Genomic DNA, 27,667 nt, shown 5'->3' on the forward strand with positions numbered 1-27,667 from the left:
CGATACATGATGGTCAATATTTTCCACCTCGACAAGTCTCAAAACCTAAGAGTTACACTGTAGGGATAACATTCAGCCTGCCACCACTACAAATCCCTTAGAGGAGACACTGTCAGAAGAGAGAGAGAGAGAGAGAGAGAGAGAGAGAGAGAGAGCGAGAGAGAGAGAGAATGAACTGCATTACACAACTAAGGTGCATCAACCTAATCCACTGCTAACCTAATTTACACAGACACACGTACACACACAGGTGATAAACCCCAGATGTCATAAGATGACACTTTCACTTTCCTCAGAGTGGCTTAACACAGTGTCAGATTGTGTGTGTGTGTGTGTGTGTGTGTGTGTGTGTGTGTGTGTGTGTGTGTGTGTGTGTGTGTGTGTGTGTGTGTGTGTGTGTGTGTGTGTGTGTGTGTGTGTGAGTGTGAGACACCCCAAACCACTGACTGCATCACTATAATTCAGTGATACCTTGACCTTTCGCTTCTGGAGTGTCTCTCCTGGGCCCGTCCCAAATCCGATAGAGCTTATGTCAAAATTAGTGCACAATATAAGGAATAGGGTGCCATTTAGGATGCATCCTCTGTGTGAGAGCTACAGCGAGCGGAGAGGGGGGACAGGAGGTGTTGTGTGCTACTCACCTCAGACGGCCCAGTCTATTTCGGTTTGCATGGGGCTTTAAATATTCATCAGTCATTTATTTGCCGAGGCAACAGGGTCCTAAGCAAACAGTGCTTCAGGCGTCTGGGCGGCTGCTTGTAGTGATCATATCGCCTATCTATGTGATAGTCAGAAGCAGAGAGAGTAGAGACCATGGGATGACCTTCACTCTCTAACTCTGCTCTCTCACTCCTACCCAACCTCATGTACATCTGTTTCATACATTGACATATTCATTTATTCTCTCTTTAGATATTTGTTCAGGTGAGTGTGAACTAATGGATGTGATTGTCTTGATGTTGGGAAACATATCACATGATTATATTGTTCTAATTCTATTGTTCTAGTTCTACTGTTCTAATTCATGTGATTATCTTGATGTTGGGAAACATATCACATGATTCTATTGTTCTAATTATATTGTTCTAGTTCTACTGTTCTAATTCATGTGATTGTCTTGATGTTGGGAAACATATCACATGATTCTATTGTTCTAATTCTATTGTTCTAGTTCTACTGTTCTAATTCATGTGATTATCTTGATGTTGGGAAACATATCACATGATTCTATTGTTCTAATTCTATTGTTCTAGTTCTACTGTTCTAATTCATGTGATTATCTTGATGTTGGGAAACATATCACATGATTCTATTGTTCTAATTCTATTGTTCTAGTTCTACTGTTCTAATTCATGTGATTATCTTGATGTTGGGAAACATATCACATGATTCTATTGTTCTTTCTTCTTTTCGTACAGTAGAGAGAGAGAGAGGTTCTGTGCAGGCGGTGGTGGTGGGTGGTGCTGCCTGCGGATGTTAATAATATAGTAGCACACCGACAGACCGCATTATTCACTGCCATACCAAGCAATTAATTCACTCAAATCAAATTGTTTGAATTGACATTATTTTGTGCCGTCCCTGCAGAGGCACAGAGATAACAGCAAATTGAGTTCTAGGTGCACTTCTTTCTGCATGTGGACTAATTAATTAATCTGAGGCAGGGAGAGATTCACTGCTGCTGTGGGTTGTTTGTCCACGTCTTTATTCCCATTGCTGGAGAGGACTCACCTTCTGCATAGCCAATGTGTTCAGAATGTTGTTGTGACCAACACGGCTAATGGAACTGAGTGATAGGGTAGTTTCAAACGTAATGTATGCACATCTAAAAACCTTACCTTTGGATCGAAACGTTGCACAATAAACTGTGGGATCATTTACCGGTGTGCTGGTATCTTGATTGGCAGGCGAGTCATAGTGGAAAGATATTTCTATACAATAATAATATTGCTTTTCTCACATTATGGAAGTTGATGCTACTGTATTTGTGGCTCACCATAATTTATCTCAGGAAGTGTGCCAGGAAGTGTACCATGTAAGGGTGTGCTTATTGCCTAAGCAAAGACTTGAAAGTCTTTATTTGACCATTGACAAAGCATAACCGATTCTCGGAAACAGACTGGAATATCTTGTAAGGAATGACTTAAACTGGTGTTATGATCATTTTGATAAAAAGCAATGTAACACTGTATGTTTCAAGACTCAATAGCTGTTAGTTTCCATAAACACGACAATTACCCCCCCCCCCCTCTCTCTGTGTGAAAAAGTTTAATCCCTCAAGAGAAGAGTCAGGGGTTTTGGAGAAGAGGGTATGAGTGAGCACAGTAGGTGTGTGTGTGTGTGTGTGTGTGTGTGTTTGTGTGTGTGTGTGTGTGTGTGTGTGTGTGTGTGTGTGTGTGTGTGTGTGTGTGTGTGCTGATGTGTAATTTTGCCTGCATGTGTGTCTTTTTTTACTCATATCCATATGTTTGTAAGACCCTAAGTAAGGCATTAAGAGGTTGACAGACAAGGCAGAGCTGGGGAGTGGAGGCTTGAACTGCATCCAAAGTGGCACCCAATTCCTATTTAGTCCATTACTTTTGACCAGGGCCCATTTGGGATGCAACCTTCACCATCACAGTGTGCAGATCAAAAAAATAACCAGACCCAACAGGAGGCAAAACGAGAGAGAGGAAATATTTTCAAAATCAACATCAATGAATTTGAAGAGAAATAAACATGTATGGATCTACAGTGCAGTTCAGAGAGTTCCTAAGCAGTAAGGGATATGTGCATTTAATGTATGTATATGAGGGCATCTCTCTCTGAGAGAGCCAGGCATAGGGTTGGGGACAGGTATAGCATTGTGAGCATATGCTGATAATGTCTCAGTGATGGTTAAGGGTGAGCAGGACCTACGGGCCCTGGAGACTAGTGTGCTGGGGGTGGGTTGGTTGGCTAAGGTAAACTCAGGCAAATTAAGGCTCTTATGTGGGGCAAGGAGGGAAAGGGCACCTCCGCAGCTTCCAGGTGGGTTGCAGAGGGGCTGTGAGGGGATCAAGATTATTGGTGCGTATCTGGGCTCAGAGGGGTAGGCTAGCGGTGCTGTACCTGCCTGTCCAGGAGCAGGGTGACATGGTTCTGACTCAAAGCGTAGCAGAGACTACTATATCTCTCTCTCTCTAACTCCCTCTCTCTCTCTCTCATTTATATTATCCTCAGAATGGGGAATGAACTGTAAATAATTCAGTTATTTCAATAGACCCAAATGGAGCCCTATTTCCTAAATAGTGCACAACTTTTGACCAGGACCCATAGGGCTCTGGTCAAAAGTAGTGCACTATATAGGGAGCCATTTTGGAAGTATTCTCTCTCTCAAGATGAGCCTGTCGTTGACCTCCATCAAATGTAAATGAGGTCTCCTAGGTGTCCAGCCAGCCATGTTTTGTCTTCCCATGTCTGCTGGGTTGATTCTGCTTGGTTGTGATGCTTTTGACACGGGGCACAGGGTTGCATCCTGTGTTCAGACACAGTATGTCCCAAATGGCACCCTATTTCCTATGTAGTGCACTACTTTTGACAAGGGTCATAGCGTTTTGATCAAAAAAAGTGCACAATATAGAGGTGCCATTTGGGATGAAGCCAGAGACACTGAGCTATAATTGAGATGTTATAGCTGAAACCAACACACTGACAGCATTCCAAAGGCTAGGATTAAAGCCACAATCCTGAGTCTTTGATTTTATCTTAATGTCAGCCCCATCACTTGGATCATTATGGAACAGCAGGAAATATCCCAGATTATGCCTTTAGAGGGCTGCATACTCACTGTAGCCTTTCATTGAACATAAACACTTTCCTTGCATGCTTTTATAATATAATAGCGCTCCAGAATAACAGCTTTATGAAATGACCTCAAAACACAGCGTTAGCTTAGCCCTACGTATTTAGAGCGGCAGCGACAACAGCAAGGCAGCAGGCATGAGGAATCCTCGGCCAAATCATAGGTGACATTTTTATCAGGGAGGCAGCGATGCAGCTTCTGCATTCGAATAGCATGGAGCTGTAGAGCCGACGCTCCTGAATGCTGCTGTCACCCTGATCCCACAGAGCTGCCGGGATAAAGCAGGGACAGGGAACGTAATCCGATTGGGAAGATTGCAGCCAGAAACATATTTCCCCCCTTTCTTTCATTCTGACTGGAATCAAACAGCAGTGTCAGGGAGGCATTGTGATTAATCTGCGCTTTTGCCTTTTCGGCACTTCGTTTACGGGGTCTGGGGGAACAATGTTGCCTCCAAAATGGCACTGCATTCCCTACATGGTGCACTGGTAAAATGTCCCCTGGTCATTTATGGTACACTGGTAAAATGTCCCCTGGTCATTTATGGTACACTGGTAAAATGTCCCCTGGTCATTTATGGTACACTGGTAAAATGTCCCCTGGTCATTTATGGTACACTGGTAAAATGTCCCCTGGTCAAAAGTGGTGCACTGGTAAAATGTGCCCTGGTTAAAAGTGGTACACTAAATCGGGAATGGGGTGCCGTTTGTGACGCAGTTCAAGAAAGGTCATGGCGGCATTGAAACAGCTGTTATGCATAAAGCAAAGGGAGACATGAATGTATGCATGTAGAGCAGAGCAGAGAGAGTTTTGACACATGAATGTATGCATGTAGAGCAGAGAGAGTTTTGACACATGAATGTATGCATGTAGAGCAGAGCAGAGAGAGTTTTGACACATGAATCTTGCCCTGTGCTGAGTAGACCCCACGGGGGACATGGTAATCGTGGATTTCACTGCATTTTTTGTCTGAGAGTCGTCAATCGACTTAAAAGGCTGTGGTATTCTTTGATCATGACTTGAGATTGTTTTCCATGAAATATTTAGATAGATATTCAGACAATCTTCTAATGTGTGCGCATTTATCCATCTAAATACATTTTCTACAACTGGTAGCTAGCTAAATACCATTTTCAAATCAACTGCATTGTCCATAACGCATTTTATAACACGCTTCAACACATCCTATAGAATCTAATCATTTTTTGATATTATTGTAATGGACAATGATACTTTGAGATAGGGAGACATATAGATATAGATATAAATAGATATAAATAGATATAAAGACAAAGACTAATGGGGGGAGACAAAAATGTCAATGAAAAAAAGAAAGCGATAGGGCTGAGGCAGGATTGGAAACTCCGTCAACAGTGGGCATGTGTGGTCTGGAGTTGGCAGCCATTCCACTATACTAGATTACATGCCCACAAGGTTCATAAACCTGTCTCAACCCCATCACTTTTTTTTCTTGTTGATTTTTACAATATTTTATTCATGCCCTCATTTACTCTAAGTGTGTGACAGCTGAGGTGAGAGCACCGATTAGTTTATGACAGATAATGACAATACACTGTGTCAAGCTGTGTCAATTACTAACTTGTGGTTGGGGCCCACCCAACGTCTGACTGAGGTCATATTTCAGAGAGGATTAAAGTCCAATCACCAGTTAATCTAAGATCAATTTGTCAACAATTAGGGTCTGAACATGCACGGCATAGTGATAGCTATGTACTCTGAGCATGCACAGGTACATTCTCTGAGCATGCACAGGATAGGGACAGGTACATTCTCTGAGCATGGACAGGCTTTTTAAAAAGGGCTAAAAAAAAACTAATCAACATTGGTGTTCTACCACTAAACCAGGTCTGCTAGTCTACCAGATCAGCCTGAATATCAAACCATCACACCAGCATGTGTCACATCAAAACAACTTTCAACTTCAAACCCTCACATCCCCCATAAGGTAGATAAGGTAAAGCCAGCCTTGCTCCCATCTGCTGAGCGTAGCTGGCTGTGGTGTGATCTGTGATGCTAGGCCTCAGTACAGCTCAGGGCATCCAATCACAGGCACCGATTACACTAAGGAGCATAGGCAGTTAGTTTTGCCTCCCATCTCTCTCTTTATCTCTCCCTTCATCTCTCCCGTTCCCTCTAGCTCCCTCTTTACATCTCACTCCACCTCTTCATCTCCCTCCATCTCTCGCTCCACCTCTCTCTCCCTCCACCTCTCTCTGTATCTCTCTCTCCCTCCACCTCTCCCTCTCCCTCCACCTCTCTCTCTCTCCCTCCACCTCTCTCTCGCTCCCTCCACCCTCTCTCGCTCCCTCCACCTCTCTCTCTCTCCCTCCACCTCTCCCTCCACATCTCCCTCTACCTCTCTTTCTCCCTCCCTCCCTCCCTCCATCTCTCCCTCTCCCTCCACCTCTCTCTCTCTCCCTCCACCTCTCTCTCTCTCCCTCCACCTCTCCCTCTCCCTTCACATCTCCCTCCATCTCCACATCTCCATCTCCCTCCACCTCCATCTCCCTCCATCTCCAACTCTCCCTCTCTTGCCCTCCACTTCTTCCTCTCCTTCCCCTCTCCTTCCATCAAGGCCTTGCTAGCTACCCCGCAATTCAGGCACATTCTGCACAGTTTAATTCTTCCCTGACAGTTTGAAGGTCCATTGGTTCAGTCAATACCCATAATTTAAATGAATCCCCCAGTCCTTTTTTTAACTCACTAAAAGTTGTTGGGATCGGATGGATTAAGGGGCAATCATTAAACATGTTGAATTGGTTCATTTTAGCTTTCCACAGGAGAACATGTTTTGTATTAAATAATTGTTCATGTACATCTAGATAATATAATTAGAAAATGTACAGATATTTAATGGATATAATTATATTATGGCTGATTCTCTCACAAAGCTCTCATTACACACATGGTTTTTTTTGTTGTTTTTTTTCAATCCAAAGATGTAAGGTTTTAACCACACTGAAGATAAATGCAATTGCAGAATGTATGATTAGTGAACATTTGGTCAGCCTTTAGTTAGCTACCATTTTATCTGTTTGTTCTCATTGTTACTGAAGCAGCATTTTTTTTTGAAATGCATTTATCTAACGAAAAACAAGTAAACACATACTGTATTGTAGTTGAATTTGCTGCTTGATTACTATGGTGTAATATCTTCATTGACTCACCTATTTATTGAATCTAAATTACTTTTCTTTCTGACATTCCCTGGAAAGATTTCTCATTAAGTGGGAGCAGTGATAAATGATATGCAGGGACCAGGGTGGGGGAGGGTTGGGAGGGAGGGAGGGAGGGAGGGAGGTAGAGAGGAGGGTCATTACACCACTGAAAGGACATCAGGCCCATATGGATGTGCTGAAGAAAGAGGAAGTCTCTTTCCTGTCCTGAGAGTCAGTGGGAAATAGATGACGAAATGGAGAATAGGGTCTCAGGATCTCAGATTAGCTGACAATCCTGTATGGGCCAATAAATTCTCAACCTAAATCCATGCAGTCATAATCTGGTGAATATGTTAAACACACTAAGAAGTGCTGATGAAGTAATGTCCTTCCATTGGATGTATTGATAATGCAATATTAGTGCCCTCCCCCTTATCTTGTGTTATTCATGTATATTGACCCGTTCCACATACATACATCACAAGAAGCGATGACTATTAGCCTAATACCAGATAGATCATACCATAAATAAATGTGTAATGCATACAGTCATTTTTTACAACACCGGACAACATAATTAGGAATGTTTATAGGAAGGGCTTGCCATTGTAATGTTTTATAGTGTTATGTCTATGCATACCATGCATTACGTCCACATGGTCTAGTAACTTGTCCGAGTGCTATCCTATGATAGTAATAATGGTAGATGGTGCATTAGTTATGTGGCTAACGGGGCGCTTAACCCAGGTAGAGTGCCATCAGTGGGATTATTGACAATTGCAGGGAGACATGAGATGCCTCTACTCCCAATGTCAATAATGTAAGTAACAGGGATCTCTCCAATGGCTGGCGTATGAGTTAATTAAAGACACTGCAACAAGCCATTAAGCCTGTTTGTGTCCCGAATACCACCCTATTCCCTACATAGTGCACTCATTTTAAGTGCACTATATTGGGAATAGGGTGCATCCCCTGAGATGGACTGAGCAGGAAATCATAGCAGCTCCCCTCCAATCCACTCACACAGCGAGTGGAGACATGCCAGATACTAATGTAATGAATCAGAAAATATGCAGTTCTGCTACTTAAAGACAGACTGAGTGTTGTCCAGGGTCATGCCAAGGTTCTTTGCAATCTGGGAAGGCGACACTGTGCAGTTGTCAACTGTGATGGAGAGGTCTTTGAGGGGGCAGGCGTTACCCAGGAGGAAGAGCATCTCCATCCTGTCGAGGTTGAGCTTAAGGTGGTGGGCCAACATCCAAGTTGCGATATCTGCCAGGCACGTAGAGATGTGTGTTGCTACCTGGGTGTCAGAAGTGGAGGAAGGAGAAAAGTAGTTGAGTGTCATCCGCATAGTAATGATAGGAGAGACCATGTGAGGATCTCGGAGCCGAGTCACTTGGTGTATTGAGAGAAGAGGGCCTAGAACCGAGCCCTGAGGGACACCAGTAGTAAGAGTGCATGGTGCAGACACAGATCCTCTCCATGTCACCTGGTAGGAGCGGCCTGGCAGGTAGGATGCAATCCAAATGTGTGCATAGCCTGAGACGCCCAGACCTGAAAGGGTAGAGAGGATCTGATGGTTCACTGTGTCGAAGGCAGTGGATGGTTCTAGGAGGATAAGAACAGAAGAGAGAGAGTCAGCTATCGCTGTAAGGGTCAAGAAGTTCATACTGAGAGAGATAACGAGAAAGTTGATCAGAAACAGCACACTCAAGTGTTTTGAAAAAAAAAGAAAGGGATACACATCTATAGTTTTTGACGTCAGATGAGTTGAGTGTTTGTTTCTTGAGGAGGGGAGCCAGGCCATTCTGAATTCAGATGGGATGCAGCTAGTGGTCACAGCTGAGTTGATGAGGGAAGTGAGTAATGGGAGAAGGTCTCCAGAGATGGTCTGGAGAAGGGAGGAGGAGATGGGGTCGAGCGGGCAGGTTGCCGGGCGGCCAGACCTCACTAGTCACAGGATGTCATCTGGAGAGAGAGGGGAGAAAGTCAAGGTGTAGGGTAGTTCTGTGAGACCAGTGGACTCAATAGGCTGAATGAATGAGTAGCGGATGTTGTCAACCTTCTTTTCAAAGTGGTTGACAAAGTCGTCCGCATAGAAGGAGCAGGGAGGGAGAGGGGGTGGAGGATTAAGGTGGGAAATTGTTTCCTAGAGTTAGAGGTGTAGAAAGTGGTTTTAGCAGTGGATACAGAGGAGAAGAAGGCAGAGAGGAGGGAGTGAAAGGATGATAGGTCCTCAGAAAGTTTGGTTTTCGAACATTTTGACTCAAGTGTCTACAGCCCTTTTCTGTAAGGTTGCAATGAGTCACTCAGCCACGGAGCAGGAGGGGAGGGCCTAGCCGGAAGGGAGGAAAGGGGAGAGTGCGAGTCATAGGATGTGGAAAGGTAGGAGAGTAAGGTCGAAGAGGCAGAATCAGGAGACAGGATGGAGGAGGATTTAGCAGAAGGGAGAGATGATAGGATACAAGAGGAAAGTGTAGTGGGAGCGAGAGAGCGAAGATTGCGATGAGACATGACCATCTCGGAAGGGGCTGAGTGGTTAGCGTTGGAGAAAAAAAATGAATCGAAGGCATACGTCTGGAGGTCGCCAAGTACGAAGAGCGGTGAGACACCCTCAGGAAATTAGATTATCAAGTGGTGAAGCTCATTGAGGAACTCTCCAAGTGCACCTGATGGGCAATAGATGACAATAATGTTCAGCTTGAGTGGACAAGTGACAGTGACAGCATGAAATTCAAATGAGTAGATGGACAGGGAAAATCTCCACTTTGGAGAAATAAGTAGATCTGTGCCACCATCGCAATGACCAGATGCTCTCAGACTAAAAGAGAAAACGTAGTCAGATGAAGAATGAGCAGCTGGAGTAGAAGTGTTCTCCGGGGTCTTCAGGGAAAAAAAGGAAAGTGACTGAAAGGTTGCAAAGACTGAGATAAAGTTGACTTTAATGACCGCAGATCGATAGATCCAAATGCTGCCAGAGACGCGGAATTCTTCATGTGTTTTGCATTCAGCGTACACTAAATTAGAAGGGTTGCAGCCAAGGGGTGGGGAGAGTCTGTAAAGCCTACAGGTATCAAAAATAAAAATAAATAAAGAGTTGCCAAAGCTACAAAAAGAGCACCTAGAAAATAACTAGGTAAGATACTCAAGTGAGAGAGTGGTGTGGAGCCTTTTTCTCTTTCCTTCCTCGAACCACTCCACAGAACAACTCTGCAGAACCATCTTTGATTTATCGATGGTCTTAGTTTGTGACACAACCGACACTTACAGCTGACGCTGAGAAACTAAGGGAGACTGACATACTAACACTAATTGCTAATTGCCTAGCAGAGGTGGAGAGCACACCTCCCTGTACTAATTGCTGATTGCCTAGGAGATGTGAAACTACCTCCAATACAGCCACTGATTACGAAAACAAGTCACAAATTGCCCTGCCCCTTGATCCTGGTTGACGTGTCAACAACTATCTGCTAATGATGAGCAGTCAGCAGTTCACACACCATGTAGGCTACTGGGAAGACAGGCAGCACTTAAAGTAGATGGCTCTAGCTAGCAAAAAGACAGTACTAGACAACAGATGAAGACAAAAATTACACTTCTCACTCCTGGAGATATCAGGAGTCATCCAGCTATAGAATGAATCTCAGTAAGGTTCAAGATAGTTTAGCCAACAACAATGGCACACAAGCAAAAAATCAACACTGTCAGAAATCTGAAAGTAAATGATGTCACATCGTTGTTCAGTGATGACTGTCACGGTCTGACATTAGTTCCTTTTTTATGTCTCTATTTTTGTTTGATCAGGGCGTGAGTTGGGGTGGGTATTCTATATTTTTCAGTCTATGTTTTGTTCTGTGTGTTGTATTTCTATGTGTTTGGCCTGGTATGGTTCCCAATCAGAGGCAGCTGTCAATCGTTGTCTCTGATTGAGAACCATACTTAGGTAGCCTGTTCCCACCTGTGTTTGTGGGTAGTTGTTTTCTGTTTTGTGTATTGCAACTTGCATAACTGTTCGTTTGTTGTTTTGTTGTTTTTTGTTCAAGTATTCTTATTGATTAAAAGATATTATGAATGCTTACCACACTGCACCTTGGTCTTCTCCATCTCCCGACAACAGACGTTACAGAACTACCCACCAAAAAAGGACCAAGCAGCGTGGTAACAAGGAGCAGAGGGTTCTGGACTCCTGGACTTGGGAGGAGATTCTAGACGGTAAGGGACTGGGGAATATCGCCGCCCCAAAGAAGAACTGGAGGCAGCGAAAGCTGAGCGGCGGCAATAAGAGGTAAGGCAGAGCAACAGGCACGAGAGGCAGCCCCCCAAATTATTTTGGGGGGGCAGACGGGGAGATTGGCGGAGTCAGGCGATGGATCTGAGCCAACTCCCCGTGCTTACCGGAAGAAGCGTAGTACTGGTTAGGCACAGTGTTATGCGGTTAAGCGCACGGTGTCGCCAGTACGCGCTCATAGCCAGGAGCGCTATAGGCCAACCCCCCGCAAGTGCCATGCGAGAGTGGGCATCCAGCCAGGGCGTATTATGCCGGCTCAGCGTGTTTAGTCTCCGGTATGCCGTTTCGGCCCAGGGTATCCTGCGCCGGCTCTGCGTGCTGTGTCTCCGGGGCCCTGGGAGGGTGCAGTGCTCTCTATGCCTGCGCTCCGCCCGTGCCACGCGAATGTGGGCATTGAGCCTAAGGGAGAGGTGCAAGTGGTATGCACCAGATCTCCAGTTTCTCCCCCAAAGCCCGGTTCAATCTGTGCCTGCACTCTGGAGGGTCCAGGCTAAAGTGGTCATCCAGCCTGGAGGAGTGGTGCCAGGCTGCGCACCAGAGCTCCAGTGCTCCCCCACAGCCCGGTCCATATGGTTTCTCATCCACGCACCAGGCCTCCTGTTGGTCTCCCCAGCCTGGGTCTTGTGGCAGCCCCATGCACCAGGCTGTCTCTCCGTCTCCTCCCTCCAGGTTCTCCCGCCTGTCCGGAGCTGCCAGAGCCGCCCGTCTGTCCGGAGCTGCCAGAGCCGCCCGTCTGTCCGGAGCTGCCAGAGCCGCCCGTCTGTCCGGAGCTGCCAGAGCCGCCCGTCTGTCCGGAGCTGCCAGAGCCGCCCGCCTGTCAGGAACTGCCAGAGCCTTCCGTCAGTCAGGAGTTGCCAGAGCCGCCCGCCTGTCAGGAGTTGCCAGAGCCGCCCGCCTGTCCGGCGCTGCCAGAGTCTCCCGCCTGTCCGGCGCTGCCAGAGTCTCCCGCCTGTCCGGCGCTGCCAGAGTCTCCCGCCTGTCCGGCGCTGCCAGAGTCTCCCGCCTGTCCGGCGCTGCCAGAGTCTCCCGCCTGTCCGGCGCTGCCAGAGTCTCCCGCCTGTCCGGCGCTGCCAGAGTCTCCCGCCTGTCCGGCGCTGCCAGAGTCTCCCGCCTGTCCGGCGCTGCCAGAGTCTCCCGCCTGTCCGGCACTGCCAGAGTCTCCCGCCTGTCTGGCACTGCCAGAGTCTCCCGTTGTTTTCTGTTTTGTGTATTGCACCTTGCAGAACTGTTCGTTTGTCGTTTTGTTGTTTTTTTGTTCAAGTATTCGTATTGATTAAAAGGTACTGTATTATGAATACTTTCCACGCTGCACCTTGGTCATCTCCTTCTCCCGACAACAGACGTTACAATGAAAATAGTTTGTCTAATGATCATAATGCATTTTTTGTATATATTTGATGCTGGGTTCTGACTATCTTGGTAAAAGTGTTATTCTGTAATTTCTATATTCAAATAGCTACAGTCTTCTTTAAAACTGAACATGTGTCAGATAGAACTTTATGGTGGAAGCCAGATTGATTTTTCAGAGCCATTAGGTTCTATCTGCTAATGCACCCCCAATAATATGAATTTACAAATGTCTCAGGATACTTTATGTACCTTTAAGGTGAGGACCTTAATGGGTTATGAAAAAATTATTCACCACAAAACAGTTCTGAGATCTGCGATGCTCAATATATATGAAAAATGATGCTAAATTTCTCATAACTATGCTTAGTGCAGATAGAATCTTATTGTCCCAAGGTCACAAATCTTTGTCTATTTATTGAGGCTACCGGACAGCACTTTCATTATTTTGTCTCCAACATATTTTGATTGTGTAATAATTCATTTAACAACAAATTCAAAAGGCAATCTTCATAACTCAATTATCAATTTCAAGCAATTTTGACATACCAAAAGACCAGCAGGCCTATGCTAGTAATTGCTGCATGATGCCCGTTTCTGGTGATCATGCACAGCAAACAGTTAATATTGTTGATCCCCACATTTTTTTGCATCTGCATATTTATTTATGTCCTCTTTACCTACAATCCTCTCTCCCTACATTTTTTACATTTGCACTTCACCGATTCTATAGCTGTACAGCAAATCAACAATCAGGTATGGTATTTGTACTGGTTGCCATTTTCTTTTGGCAACAGATCACACATCTTGCTGCTGTGATTGCACACTGTGGTATTTCACCTAATAGATATGGTAGTTTATTGAAATTCAGATCCTAATTTGTATGTCAAATGTAATTTTCATTTTGATTGCATAGAATGCCCTCTTGCCTTGTCTCTCAGATCATTCACAGTGTTGAGGAAGTTAACCAAGGCTCTGATGTTTAGGCCGTGGTATGTATAATTTTTTTGTGTGCTCTAGGGCAACGGTGTCCAGATGGAGTTTGTATTTGTGGTCCTGGCAACTGGACCTTTTTTGGAACACCATTATTTTTGTCTTACTGAGATTTAATGTCAGGGCCCAGGTCTGACAGTATCTGTGCAGAAGGTCTAGGTGCTGCTGCAGGCCCTCCTTGGTTGGGGACAGAAGCACCAGATCATCAGCAAACAGTAGACATTTGACTTCAGATTCTAGTAGTGTGAGGCTGGATGCTGCAGACTGTTGTAGTGCACTCGACAATTCGTTGATATTTATGTTGAAGATGGTGGGGCTTAAGCTGCATTTCTGTCTTACACCCCAGCCCTGTGCAAAGAAATGTGTGTATTTTTTGCCAATTTTAACCGCCCAAGTTGTGTTCATGGATTTTATAATGTTGTATGTTTTTATCCCAACACCACTTTCCATCACTTTCCTTCAATTTGTATCGCTGACCAAATTGATTTGAAAGCTTTAGTGAAATCAAAGAAGCATGAGAAGACTTTGTTTTTCAATTAGGGTGTGCAGGATGAATACGTGGTCTGTCGTACGGTAATTTGGTAAAAAGCCAATTTGACATTTGCTCACTACATTGTTTTCTGCTGTTAACGATAATGCAACGGTTGCTGTTGACACATATATCCCCCGGTAGTTATTGGGGTCATCAGTCCTTGGTTCCAAATATTGGGGAAGATGCCAGAGCTTAGAATGATTTTAAAAGTTTAAGTATAGCCAATTGGAATTTGTGGTCTGTATGTTTTATTATTTAATTTAGGATAATATCAACACCACATGCCTTTTTGGGTTGGAGGGTATGCATTTTCTCCTGTAGTTCATTCAGTGTAATTGGAGAATCCAGTGGGTTCTCTTGAGAAACCAGTGGGTCTTTAATAGTGGATTCTAAGATTTGTAATTGATCATGTATATGTTTTTGCTCTTTGTTCTTTGTCATAGAGCCAAAAAGATTGGAGAAGTGGTTTACCCATACATCTCCGTTTTGGATAAATAACTCTTCATGTTGTTGTTTTTTTTTTGTTTTTTTAGTTTTCCAATTTTCCCAGATGTTAGATTCTATGGATTCTTCAATTACATTGAGCTGATTTGTGACTTGCTCTTCCTTCCTTTTCCATAGTGGTCTTATGTATTGTTTTGGTGATTCAGCATAGTGAAGGCGTATGCTCAGGATTTCTGGGTCTCTACATTTTTCGTTGGATAGGTTTTGCAATTTCTTTCTTAGGTTTTTGCATTCTTCATTAAACCATTTGTCATTGATTTGATAGGGAAGCTGAGAGGTCAAATATACTGTTTAGGTTTTCTACTACGAAGTTTACACCATCACTATTACAGTGAAACCTTTTGTCCAGGAAATTGTCTAGACAGGATTGAATATGTTGTTGCCTAATGTTTTTTGGTAGATTTCCGAACTACTTTCCTTCCATCTATATAATTTCTTAATGTTATTCAGTTACTTTGGCTTTGATGCCTCATGATTGAGTATTGCTCTGTTCAAGTAGACTGATTTTGCTGTGATCTGATAAGGATGTCAGTGGGCTGACTATGAACAGTCTGAGAGACTTTGGGTTGAGGTCAGTGATAAAGTAGTCTACAGTACTACTGCCAAGAGATGAGCTATAGGTGTATCTACCATAGGAGTCCCCTCGAAGCCTACCATTGGCTATGTATATTCCCAGTTTCTGACAGAGCTGCAGGAGTTTTTGTTGGTTTTTGTTGGTTATGTTGCCATAGTTGTGTCTAGGGGGCATAGGGGGGCATATGGGGAGGGAATGCTGTCAACTCCAACTGTCAACTTCTTGTCCAGTTCTGGCATTTAGGTCACCACAGACTAGTACATGTCCCTGAGCCTGAAAATTGTTGATCTCCCCCTCTAGGATGGAGAATCTGTCATCGTTAAAGTATGGGGATTCTATTGTGGGGATATAGGTAGCACACATTAGGAAATTTTTCTCTGTTGAGATCATTTCCTTATTAATTTCAAACCATATATACAATCTTCCTGTTTTGACTAATTTAATGAAGTGGGTTAGGTCTGCTCTTATCAAATTAGCATACCCCCTGAGTCTCTTCCCTGTTTGGTAGTTTGGTGGATGGAACTACCAGCTCTCTGTAACCTTGAGGGCAACCAGTGGGTACGTCTCCTTTATACCATGTTTCTTGTAGAATGACAATGTCTGTATTTCCAATTTATTTTATGAAGTCTGGGTTCCTGCTCTTCAGGCCAAAGGCAGATGACCTCAGCCATTGTATATTCCAGGATGAGATAGTAAAAGTGTTGTGTTCCGTAGTGTCTAGTGTTGTTTTTGTGTGGTTTAAGCCCAGACCATCACAGAAGGTGTGAGCAGAGCATGTTGAGCATCTTAGGTCACAGGATGGTGCTTGGGCAGGTGTAATAGTGGGGGTTGGTTCTGTTGCTCTGCGGGTTGGTTCTGTTGCTCTGCTCATGGCCTGGTCAAATATCCTGTAGTCATGTTGAAGGCCTTGCCACAGGTGCGGGGGGGGGGGGTCTGATAGGTCTGATATGGGTCTGATATGGCAGGATCTATATAGGGTATGGCCAGGGTTTGCTTGGGGTGGTCTTAGCTGGTTGGGGTGTGGCTGGTAATGCTGCGGTCTGGGTGTAGGTCCTCTTGGTGTGGGTTTTCTCTGTGCAGGTCCTTCGGGAGGTTTTTTTACAGGTCTGGGAGGGTTTCTCGCTGGTCTGGGTGGGGTGTCAGTTGCTCTGTCGCTCCTATTTGAGGTGCTGGGGCTACGGTTGAGGGTGACGTCTTTCAGGGTCCTGGCAAAAATTGGGATTGCTCTCTGTAGAGGTGGACCTGGTCATAAAGGCTGTCCAGGGTGTAGTGGTGGGCCAGGTATGCATTAGGTTTTGAGGGACAGTCTCGCAAAATGCTTTCATTCACCCGTTGTATGGTGGCAGGGTGAAAGTATTTTCGTGGTAGCAGGGTGGCGATAACCACTGCATTGGGGAAAGTGGAATAATCTTTTTCAATCACTCCCTTGAGTGCAATTGCCACCCTTTCCTCTATATCATTTGTGCCCGTGTGAATTATGATATGGCTGGGGGACCCTAGTCTGTCCTCTGAAACCAACTCCACACACACACACACACACACACACACACACACACACACACACACACACACACACACAAATATCTTGCACTCACAGTCTATCCAGCTGAAGAGGAGCTGTCCAGAGCCAGTGATAGTGATTAACATAAACAGAGTTTGGCAAAGCATCCACCATGTTGGTGCCAGACTTTCCATAACAATAACATGATATTTTGCATTCTAACTAGAATGTGTTGTGGGACTTACGTCGCCAAGATGCCTGTCATTATATTGAGTTTTGCTTGTATAGTGCAGCTTGTTAATCTGTGGCTCTAGTTTTATCAAGTGTTTAGTTCTATCAGGGTCTAGTTCTCTACTGGTTCCTATCTGGATCTATCCAGGGTTTTTCTCTAGTTCGTTCCAGTTCTTCTCTATTTCTATCCTAATCTCACAGCACCTCTTCAGGCATTTTTACATTTGAGTCATTTAGCAGATGCTCTTATCCAGAACTACTAACAGTAGGGAATGCATACATTTTCATTCAGTGGACCCCCGATCAAGTGCCATGCTCTACCAACTGATCCACTCAGGACAGCTTGGTGATTAAGAGTGGCAGCCTGATGCCAAAGTCATCCATTCACAGTTATAGAAAGTCATAACACCTGTATTGAGGCACAAATATTACATACATTTTTTTTTCTAATTCATTTCTAACACATATGATTCTATTTGACTGGATAATGAATAGCAGATACCAAGTTTGATAAATATGAGGGGTTCTAAATCCTCTCTGAAAGGTGAAGCTCAATTTGTCATGACGCCTGCAATAACGGTAGTGTTAATGAAGGAAAGGCTGAGAGAGAGTGTTGGGTGAGAGCCAAAGTTATGAGTAATGCTCCCTCTAGTCCATTATGTTAAGGATAATAAGCCACCTTCTCCCAGCCAAGCATCCTACAACTAACCTCGTCCGCATGGACTCACACACACGCATACACACAAACACGTACACAGGCGCACACACACGTGTGTACACTCACACACATACACAGACACATGCATGAATACACACACACAAACATACACAATCTGGTAAGAAGGAACACAGTTTCACTGCGTGGGCTAAAGTTTATTGGAGGAGAGAGGCTCACTGGCAATGATGTCAAGGTCAAATGAAGTCAAAACTCCACTGAAGTTTGGTTGACAACTTTCACAGAAGGGGCAAATAGAGGGTTTGTGTCGATGTCACGTAGGCCTATCTCAGTTAGAAATGTCTCAAACTCACACTCAAGCAACCCTTGTTCTTATTTACTGTATACTAATTGCAACTAGATTGAATTCACATAAAAAAAATATCAGATTTTTTATTTTTATTGATTTTCATTAAAAGGGATAAAAAGCAGTCAATGTCATGTTGTTTTGATCTGTGCATATTCTCCATATTTTATCTCAGCGGATAGATGCCTTTCAGCTAGACCAGACGTGTCCTTGATTATGATAATTGTCTGAGCATGTTTCTGATTGACTTTCATGATTAGTGACAGTGATTATAAAACCACAGGCCTGTGGTGCTGCAAACTAACTTAAATGGTCCTCTCCCAAGGAAACCATCCGTCAGTAAAGCACAGATACCCCATAATAACTTGGTTTTAGTTCTTAATCAATGCAGGAAGACGCAAGGACAACCCCAGACAGCATTTAACACAGCTTCTCTATTTTCTGCTAACGTTTGAACCTTATTTGCTCAGAACAGAGGAGGCAGTCTATCTCAGGCCAAACACCATTAGGGCTGGGAATCATATTTCATAATCCAGTGGAGCCCCTTAGATCAATACTTGTGTGTGTGTGTGTGTGTGTGTGTGCGCGTACTCAATCTTTATACCTCTGGCTCAGGAAGCTGGGAGACCATCATTCAGGGGTCCCTTACTCATTAGAAACAGTCCCCAGTGTGTGTGTGTGTGTGTGTGTGTGTGTGTGCGTTCATTTAATGGAAGCTGGCCATGCTAATGACCATGAGGAATGGAGCCCAAATGTTCCTGTGAGCTAGGCACCAACATATCCAGTTATTGCAGCCCAAATGTTCCTGTGAGCTGGGAACCATTATAGCCAGCTGCTGCAGCCAGGCGTTATGGACTGATTTCAGGGATCATCCACTACTATTGTTTTCTGCACATTGCCAAAACCTCCATAGTTATTAGTCAGTTACCAGATTGAACCTCTGCTCCCTCATCCTGTTCTAAGCTGTCTAAAAACCATAAGCGAAGCCACAGCAGGAACAGAAACTGCCAACTAGCGACTCAAATGGCATCCTAGTCACTCGAATTTGTGCACTAGGCACTATGGCTCTATTCGGTATACAGCCAACCAGCGACCCCAGACATTTGGTAAATCTCTTCAAATCTCTTCAACTCTCCCAAGGGAACTTATCACAATGTATGTTCAATCAATCCCTTCCCTCCTTTCCTGCCCCATTCCTAAGCATCTTCTCTCTCATTGTGAGGAAAGTGTAAAATATGGTGTGTTCTGTTTCACCCTCAGGCACTAAGACCCTGTGTCCCAAAAGGCACCATAATTCCTGCATAATGCACTACTTTGGACCAGAGTCTGAAAGTAGTGCACTATATAGGGAATAGGGTGTCAGTTGGGAGGCACTCAGTGTCAACCGTGTGATGTCTCACCCTGCGGTGACCCTCTGGTACTGAGAGAATCAGGCTGTCAAGTTAACAGTGGCCGGCCTATTAGTTGTCTGGCCAGCACAGCTACTGTGGTTCAGGGATGACCATGGGCAACCGAGGTGATTACTTAAACATTTAATATACAGAGTCGATAGGCTAAAGACTCCAAGATTAAACTGCAATGTGAGATTCCCATGTGCTGTGGTTGTGGTAATAACCATATAAGCATAGCGCATTGGAATGCTATTTGATTGATATACGACCAACTTAACAGATAAGTATTTTACTTATAGTAAATAATATGCGTATAAACTAGATTATTTTCATTTAAATAGTAGTCAACCTCTACTAGAATCATTCTGGGCCATGTCTCACCAACCAAAACATCAAACACATCTTAAAACTCAACGCAATGGTCCTTGAAAACACTCAGTCTAAGCACACCCTCTGTAAGCATAGCGTACAATTGATCAATTGTAAGTAAGTATACCATGGAAAGGGAGAATATAAAACTCTCAACTGATGGTTGCTCCCAGGCATTTATGACTGGAGAAAAATGACTATCTGTGCTTCCCTTGGTTCAGAAAATAGCCCTTGACACTATAACGTTCAAACTAGAAACAAACCTAAGCAAATAAGACAGTGGATCAATCAAGGACATAAAGTTTCAGCTGATAGACGCTCCAAGGCATAAACGATTGAGGAGAGTTGGTCGCCACTGTGTGGATACAGAATGTGAGAGACTTTGTTGGTTCAGAAACTGGTTGCTGAGTTAAGTCACTGGTTTAGCACATTCACCAAGAGCTAAAATCTTTCTTGAGATATGCATGAAGAACTAAACATTCTGTGGATATTATTACATTAACAGCAATGCATGAGTTATGAAAGTTAGATAAAGTTCACATTCATCCCTCAATGTCTCCTCCACACTAGGACCATGGAAGACGTGGACATTTTATTTTACCTTTAATTAACTAGGAAGTCAGTTGAGAACAAATAATTATTTACATTGACGGCCTACACCGGCAACATTGGGCCAATTGTGCGCCGCCATATGGTACTCCCAATCACAGCCGGATGTGATACAGCCTGGAATCAAACCAGGGACTGTAGTGACACCTCTTGCTGAGATGCAGTGCCTTAGGCCACTCGGGAGCCCAAGTATACGCACATACACTATACTGTATGTATACACTATCTTCAAATACTGTATGTCCTCAAAAAAGTATCTCACTCATGGACACTAGACTCCCCAGAGAGGGAGTGTTTGTTTGGTAGTTGAACTCTTTTATGGGTGACCACATAACTGGAGGGCACAGAAGTGTGAGTCTAAAGGCTGATTTCTGTCTCCACCAGGTCCACCAGGACAAAGGTCAGAGGTCATTTAGAGCGGCATACTATCTATAGGCCTCTTTTAGTTCTCTGCCCTCATAGGAATCACAGGAGAGTGTGTGTACATATATGCACCCACCCACCCACCCACGCACACACACACACACACACACACACACACAACACAAGACTAATGAGGACAACAGCAGAAAACTGGCCTGGTTCTGTACTGGTTCATGTAATTGCATCCTTCAGTAGAAAAGGTGTCAGAAAGCCAAAGAGGACTACTAGTTTGTGTGCCCTTCAATGTGGGTAGAGTCTGGCTAAGGTATCAATTGTGAACGAAGAAGTTCTGCCTTACAACATGTCCGTTGACCTTGAATTAGAATAGAGTCTTGGTAAATAGATTATGAAATAGAAGCTTCATGAAACCAAATGTCAGAGGTTGAATGAATGTCTGAGGATGAGGGATGCAACTTACTACAGTACTCTATATGGTTTTGGAATGTTAGCGATATAAATGCAACCCCTCAATGTTCTACATCCCCTTAACAAGTGATTTGATATGGGACACAATACATTTTGTAACAAGCAAATTGCAGTATCATCTCCCCAGACTTGGTTCTCATGGGTAACATTCAGTGTTTCAGACTTTTCTTAATTATTCAGCCTACACATGTAAAGTCTGTTCCAAATTGGTGAGATCTGAAGAGACATGTTGATGGAAAATAACTCAAAGCATCATTATAGCTTCTCTACATAATTTGTGTATTTCTCCCAGAGAAGACAGTAGCATCATGGATCAAATCTCTAAAAATGATTTCCTATTATCTTAGAAGTCAGGAACATTCTGAGATCAAATGTGAAGTGAATTTAAAGTGAGGTAAAAGAAGAAAAGAAAAAACAATACGACAAAAATAAATCATCAAATACCAGGAAATAGTTTTTTTCAACAACAATTCAATGTCAATTGTATGTATATACAGTACAGTACATGTTTGTGCAAAAACATGGATTCAAAAGACATTACATTATGAGCGGATCATTTCAAGGCACATATAATGTAATACCATAACATCATTTTTTGTTGAACAAAAACTGAAATAGTTGCTTTCCATCTTTCTGGACAGACATGCTTGTTCCAGTTAACTCTGCTATGTGTTTAACACCCATCTTTCATTCTCAACTATAACAAACAGTACAGTTTCCTTACGCTGTAATTCTACTTAAAGGAAACCAACCGTAAGATGCAAACGTATGACTTGTGCATGAGTCAAGTCCATAAAAAAAAAAATCTTTCAACAGCTTTGGAAACAATCAAAAGGTTCAACAAAGCTTGATTACTTCTACTGTTTCATAAACTCTATATCCAAGTTGTGGTAAGTGACCAGTGGCCAATAACATAGGAGTGGGTTGTTATTGAGAGAAATACTTGGATCAGGGCTAGTATTCGTAAAGCATTCCAGAGTAGGAGAGGTGAACTAGAATCAGGTCCCTCCTGTCCATTGAATTCTTATTCAATATGATCTAAAAGGCTAAACTGATCCTAGATCAGCACTCCAAACCAAGGAGTCCGTGCAGCTTTTAGACCAACAGATCTCTCTGTTTTTTGTTGTTGTTGTGATATGTGAAGATGAGAGAGATGTCACTCACTGCATCAGGACAACATCGGTAGAATCTCTGTTCAGTACTAAGCAATGTCCAAGAAATTAATGTAATGACTAATTGACCATAATGAACAACTCTGCCCTCTTGTGGTATATCTGAAAGCACAGATTCTGCTCACTCTCTCTCTCTCTCTCTCTCTCCCCCTCTCTCTCTCTCTCTCTCTCTCTCTCTCTCTCGCTCCCTCTCTCTCTCTCCCTCTCTCTCTCTCCCTCTCTCTCTCTCTCTCTCTCTCTCTCTCTCTCTCTCTCCACCCCGTCTCACTCTCTCTATTTCTCTCTCTCTCTCTTTCTCACTCCCTCCCTCCTTCCCTCTGTCCCTCTCATCCTCTCTCTCTCAAATCCTTACCGTGAGAAAAGATTTCTCTCCAAATATAATTTCCTGAATGGCTGGTTTTATATTGGTTCTCTCTGTCACATTGAGTTGACACAGCAAGTCTAATTTACATAACCCCCAATTATTTCAATTCCCTTTGCCAAAACATGGGATAGCCATATCTGTTATGGACACTGTGCTTGTTAGATTCATCACTGGTGAGGCAATTTTTTTAGCAATGAGTACACTGTCTGGCTACCACGCGACTTCAAAATGGCCCAGTGGTTATGGAGCTCAAATCAGAACCAAACTGAATATAAAATGGCCCAGCGGTTATGGAGCTCAAATCAGAACCAAACTGAATAAAAAATGGCCCAGCGGTTATGGAGCTCAAATCAGAACCAAACTTTATATAAAATGATGAGAGAACTCAGATTGGACAAATCTGTCTGCACAGAACTGAGTAACACAACTTCAAGAAACCAATAACTTATAAATCAATTAGCATTTTAACTAAGGGAATATAAAAGGTAGCTGAATTCAACATTATAGTCCAGCTGGTGTATAAATTACATTGTAGACACAGGGGTCTATGAAATATATACTGTACAGGGTACTGTATGTAGTTAAGTGTATGTGTTAATACAAAGGGGGTTCTATAACACTATGTTGTGCAAAACCATCATGCACGGCAAAAGTCTGTGTCTGCTTGAACATTGTTCTTGCAATATACTGTGCTATTGTTCCCCACAGGGAAGTCTCTGAAGCCTATGCCCCCATTAGGGGTATACATGGGCTGTATGCGGTAGTCTCCCTTCAGGAGCTGCTCGTTGTTCAGGGACACTATCTGGAAGCTGGTCTCAGTCATTTCCAGTATAGAGTTATCCTTTTTGGTTCCTGCCTCTCCATAGTCATCTTTTCTCCTGCCCTTGTTGTATTTCCAATTGGTCGAGGACGACCGGTCCTTCTTGTGCATGTGCCAGCAGAATATGCTGAGGAGAAGCACCAGGACAACAATCACAGCGCCTCCAATGAGGCCAGCCAGGAGGAAGGGAGAGCTGGGGTCCTGCTGGGTGGCCTGCTCCGGCCACAATGGACCTTTATTATTATCTGGACCATAGGAGACCGGCTTAGTCACAGCCTCTGAACACACTGTATCATCCTTGGGCCGGTAGTTATTGAACACGTCTAAGGGGATGACACAGATTCGGTAGGTGGATTTAGGCTCGAGGTTGGCCAACCGTATGCCCCGGTGCTCCCCTCCCACCATCCTATCCCGGACCGTGTCTCCAGACAGGCTGGGACCCATCTTGGCCCAGGTGACCTTGTAGGCTGTGACAGGGAAGTAGGCCACCCAGCTGACGTGGATGGCTGAACCGTTGAGTATGGTGAACTTGATTTGCAGGTTCTCCCGCTCTGGGTCCAGGGGTGGCAGGTTAGTCCTCTGTTCCCCGTCTCTGGGAGGGGAAGAGGAGAAGAGAGGGGGGTGATGTGTGGGTGAGGAGGGGAGCTTGGAGGGGGGAGAGAGGGAGTGCATGTCTGATGGGGAGTTTGTCGAGGAGGGAGGGGAGCAGGAGGTCAGGTCTGGTGAGGTGGGGGGCAGGTTGATGGGCGGCGGGGCAGTTGTGGTGCTGTGAGGGCACTGGATCAGCTCAGTGTTCAGCTCTCTGATTACCATGCCACGGACCCTCTCAGGTTTCTGGCACATGAAGCCGCGCACGTTGAGGGAGGTTGGCAGGGACTTTAACCACAGTATGACCCAGTTAATGCTGCAGTCACACAGCCAAAGGTTGTTCCGAACAGTGAGCTGTCTGAGGCTGACGAGGCCGTCAAAGACCCCCTGTGTCAGGGACTGCAGCTGGTTGTTGGAAATATCCAGTCTCTCTAGCCTTCTCAGTCCCTCGAAAGACGTCACAGGGATCTCATTCATCTGATTATCCTGAAAGTTCAGCTTCACCAGAACGTCCCCCGGGAGCAGGGGGGGTGGGTAGGTGAGGGAGTTCCGCGCCAGAGACAGCTCCCGGAGCATTACCAGGTCCTGGAAGGTTCCAGGTGCCACACCCTCGTCTGTCAGCAGGTTCCCATCCAGCAGGAGGCGTTCTAACCTCGTCACATTCCTGAACGCCTCCTCTGCGATAACCGCGATCCGGTTCTCGTCCAATCGCAGCTCTTTGAGATCTTCCGGTAGACCAATAGGGACGCTGCTCAGGTGATTCTTTGTAAGGAAGAGCATCTTGAGGCTGATTGCCTCTCTGAACGCCCCTTCTTCCACCCCAACCGTGGAGATGGAGTTATCGTCTAGATGTAGCTCTTCCAGCCACAGCAGCTGGGCCAGTGCGGTCCGGGAAATGGTCTGAATATTGTTCTCCTGCAGGTGCAGCACCCGAACATTCTTGGGCAGGTTGATGGGGAACTCGTCAAGCTGGTTGCCGTAGAGATAGACATTCTCCACGGAGGCTATGTGGTGAAACTCCAAGGGGAAGCCGGCATTGTTTATCTGGTTGTTGTGGAGGTAGAGGGTCTTGTAGCCCTCTCCGATCCCTAGAGGCACCGAGGTCAGGCTTCTCTCATTGCAGTAAACAAAGGTCCTGTCACAGCGGCACTCCTCTGGGCAGCTGGACCCGGACGCCCGGGAGAACTGCATGTGCAGGCCCAGCAGTATGGGTATCCACGGCCTGAGGAAAGAGACCCAGTCCTTATTCCACACACGCCCTGACTGATGGAGCTCCATTATTAACAATATGACATGCAGACGATTTGTTGTGAGAAAAATGACAAATTCCAACCAACAACCACCACAACAAAAAAAGGAACAAAAACAATAAAATCCAAAGAGGAAAAAAATGTTCTGTAACAAGCTGTGTCTGCTTAGTTCCCTGCCCCAGCAGTCAGCAGTGGTGGAGCGGCAGCAGCACTGCTGGAGGAGGCCTCTGGTGGTAATCCCTCAGTAATTGCCTGTCCTAAGCCTCCCAACACAAGAGCAATGGTCTCATTAAGCAATGCGCCTCCTTCGCCGGCCTCCATCCACGCTCGCTCGCTATGGGGACGACAGAAAAGCTCATCACATTTTCACTCTCAGTCAGCCGCTGCGGAGCACTGTGAGGGCCAATTTAAAATGGTGGCTACCAGAGAGCCGTGTAACGTACACTCAGGGTTATCATTGGAGAGCCCTCCCTCCTCCTTCTCTTCCTCTCTTTCAGTCTCTCTCTTGCTGTTTCTCTCTTTTGCTTCACACAAGGCTGGGCACAGACTGATGCAGCCTCCGTTGGACTTGAAATTTGGATCCAGAGGCCTATTTCAAAGAAACAAATAGAGAAATCAGTGGGCTGTTCTTTCTTAGAATGCTTGTGTTTCCTCTATATAAACATAAAGGAATACTTTAATTTGAATAACTCAAAGACAAAGTGAAGAGTTGTCAATTGGATAGAACAGACTGGTGCATGGTAATGAGTTTGACTCTTATTTCATATTCCTCACCAGACATGTACTGCAGCAGTGGATATTATTTAAAGAAAGTTGATGTTGAACCACGCTCTTGTTGTAAAAAATAATTAGATATCACTTACATTACAGTGTTCTTACAGTGTAATTACATTAGAATGAACAATGTAAGAAGTATTGTAACTCATAATTACAAAGTTGTAAAAATGAAGTGTCTATGAAAATTTCAGTAAAGCATTGTGGGTTTAATCCATATCAAAATCAACAATGGAAACATAATCGTGTGGCGCTGCACATTATCAATGTGCAGGTTGTACTTTTTTTAAACTTCAGCATGTGCTGAAGCTGACAAGAAATGCTAAATGAACTCAACACAGAGAGAGAAATAAATACATAGAAAAACAAATGCATACATAAATGAATAAATAGATCAATAAATAAAGTAAATTGAGTCTGGAATAAAGACGAGCTGGCAAATGTCTTATGAGCACTGAGTCGTGAAGTGAGTGATGCTGAAGAGATCACTGGCTCTGTGCACTCAAACTTGTAGAGGGCATTGAGGTGTTTAATCTGTCAAATGCCGCGGTGATGGACAGAGCTCTGCTCCACTGCACTCACAGGAAGCACAGAGCAGTCCTCCAATGGTAACGAGAAAGAGAGAAAGAGAGAGAGAGAGAGAGAGAGAGAAAGAGAGAGAGAGGGAGAGAGAGAGAGAGAGGGGGGGGGGGGAGAGAGAGAGAGAGAGAGAGAGAGAGAGAGAGAGAGACTGGAGAGAGAGAGAGAGAGAGAGAGAGAGAGAGAGAGAGAGAGAGAGAGAGGGAGATGCACATGACATGAAGAATAACATTTTATAACACAGCCCTTACACAGAGAGAGAGAGATGCACAGAAACATCAGTGAAAACAGTTCTATTTAAATAAAAAATGTTGTGATTCAGTTGTTTTCGTTAGAGGGGGAAGAGCAACTTGCAACTGAGGCTAAAGCTGGACATGATGAACATGGGCTGTCAACAGAGATAAAACTGGACAAATGTCTACTGTTCGGAGAGAAACTAAGATCGATGTGGACTACTACTTCTCTGAAGGAAGAGGTGCCGAATGCACAAGGTCACAAGACAAGACACAATACTCATGTGAAGTTGAATGCCCGCAATATGCAGTTAATGACGATTGTGCTTTAAAACATACAACCTCTCTGGAGAGTTGACATCTTTAATTAACTTGTTATGCAAAGAGAGTGTAAGAGAATACACTAAAGTGGGCCAATACAGTTTGTATTCAAGCAGTCACAAATAAACTTGCAACCCACCTCCCATAATTGACAATATCACCACTGTCCATCTCAGACAGTATCAATTTTTAAAGCTGTTTGGAGTGATCTTCAGATAGAACCACATTAATTAATTATAAAGGTAGTTAAGAGATGAAGGGGGCAAGTAATGATATTACATATGGCTGGCTGTCATTTCCTCAAATGTCATCCAAAATGGCTAAGACATTATCTGATGATGTAATGTAACT

At 44.2% G+C, this 27,667-nt stretch overlaps 1 protein-coding gene across 1 annotated transcript in view; it reads right to left on the bottom strand.

Annotated features, from left to right (window-relative positions):
- Window positions 1-21,669: 21,669 nt before the first annotated feature.
- Window positions 21,670-27,667, bottom strand: part of LOC139383756 (leucine-rich repeat transmembrane protein FLRT2-like) — a 51,753-nt gene continuing 45,755 nt past the window's right edge. Inside the window, exon 2 of the mRNA XM_071128318.1 lies at window positions 21,670-25,998. Coding sequence (XP_070984419.1) covers window positions 23,389-25,437 — 2,049 coding nt within the window. The 5' untranslated portion in view covers window positions 25,438-25,998 and the 3' untranslated portion in view covers window positions 21,670-23,388. The remainder of the gene's footprint in view (window positions 25,999-27,667) is intronic.

Source organism: Oncorhynchus clarkii, chromosome 25 (assembly GCF_045791955.1).
Source record: "Oncorhynchus clarkii lewisi isolate Uvic-CL-2024 chromosome 25, UVic_Ocla_1.0, whole genome shotgun sequence".
Taxonomy (NCBI): Eukaryota; Metazoa; Chordata; class Actinopteri; order Salmoniformes; family Salmonidae; genus Oncorhynchus; species Oncorhynchus clarkii.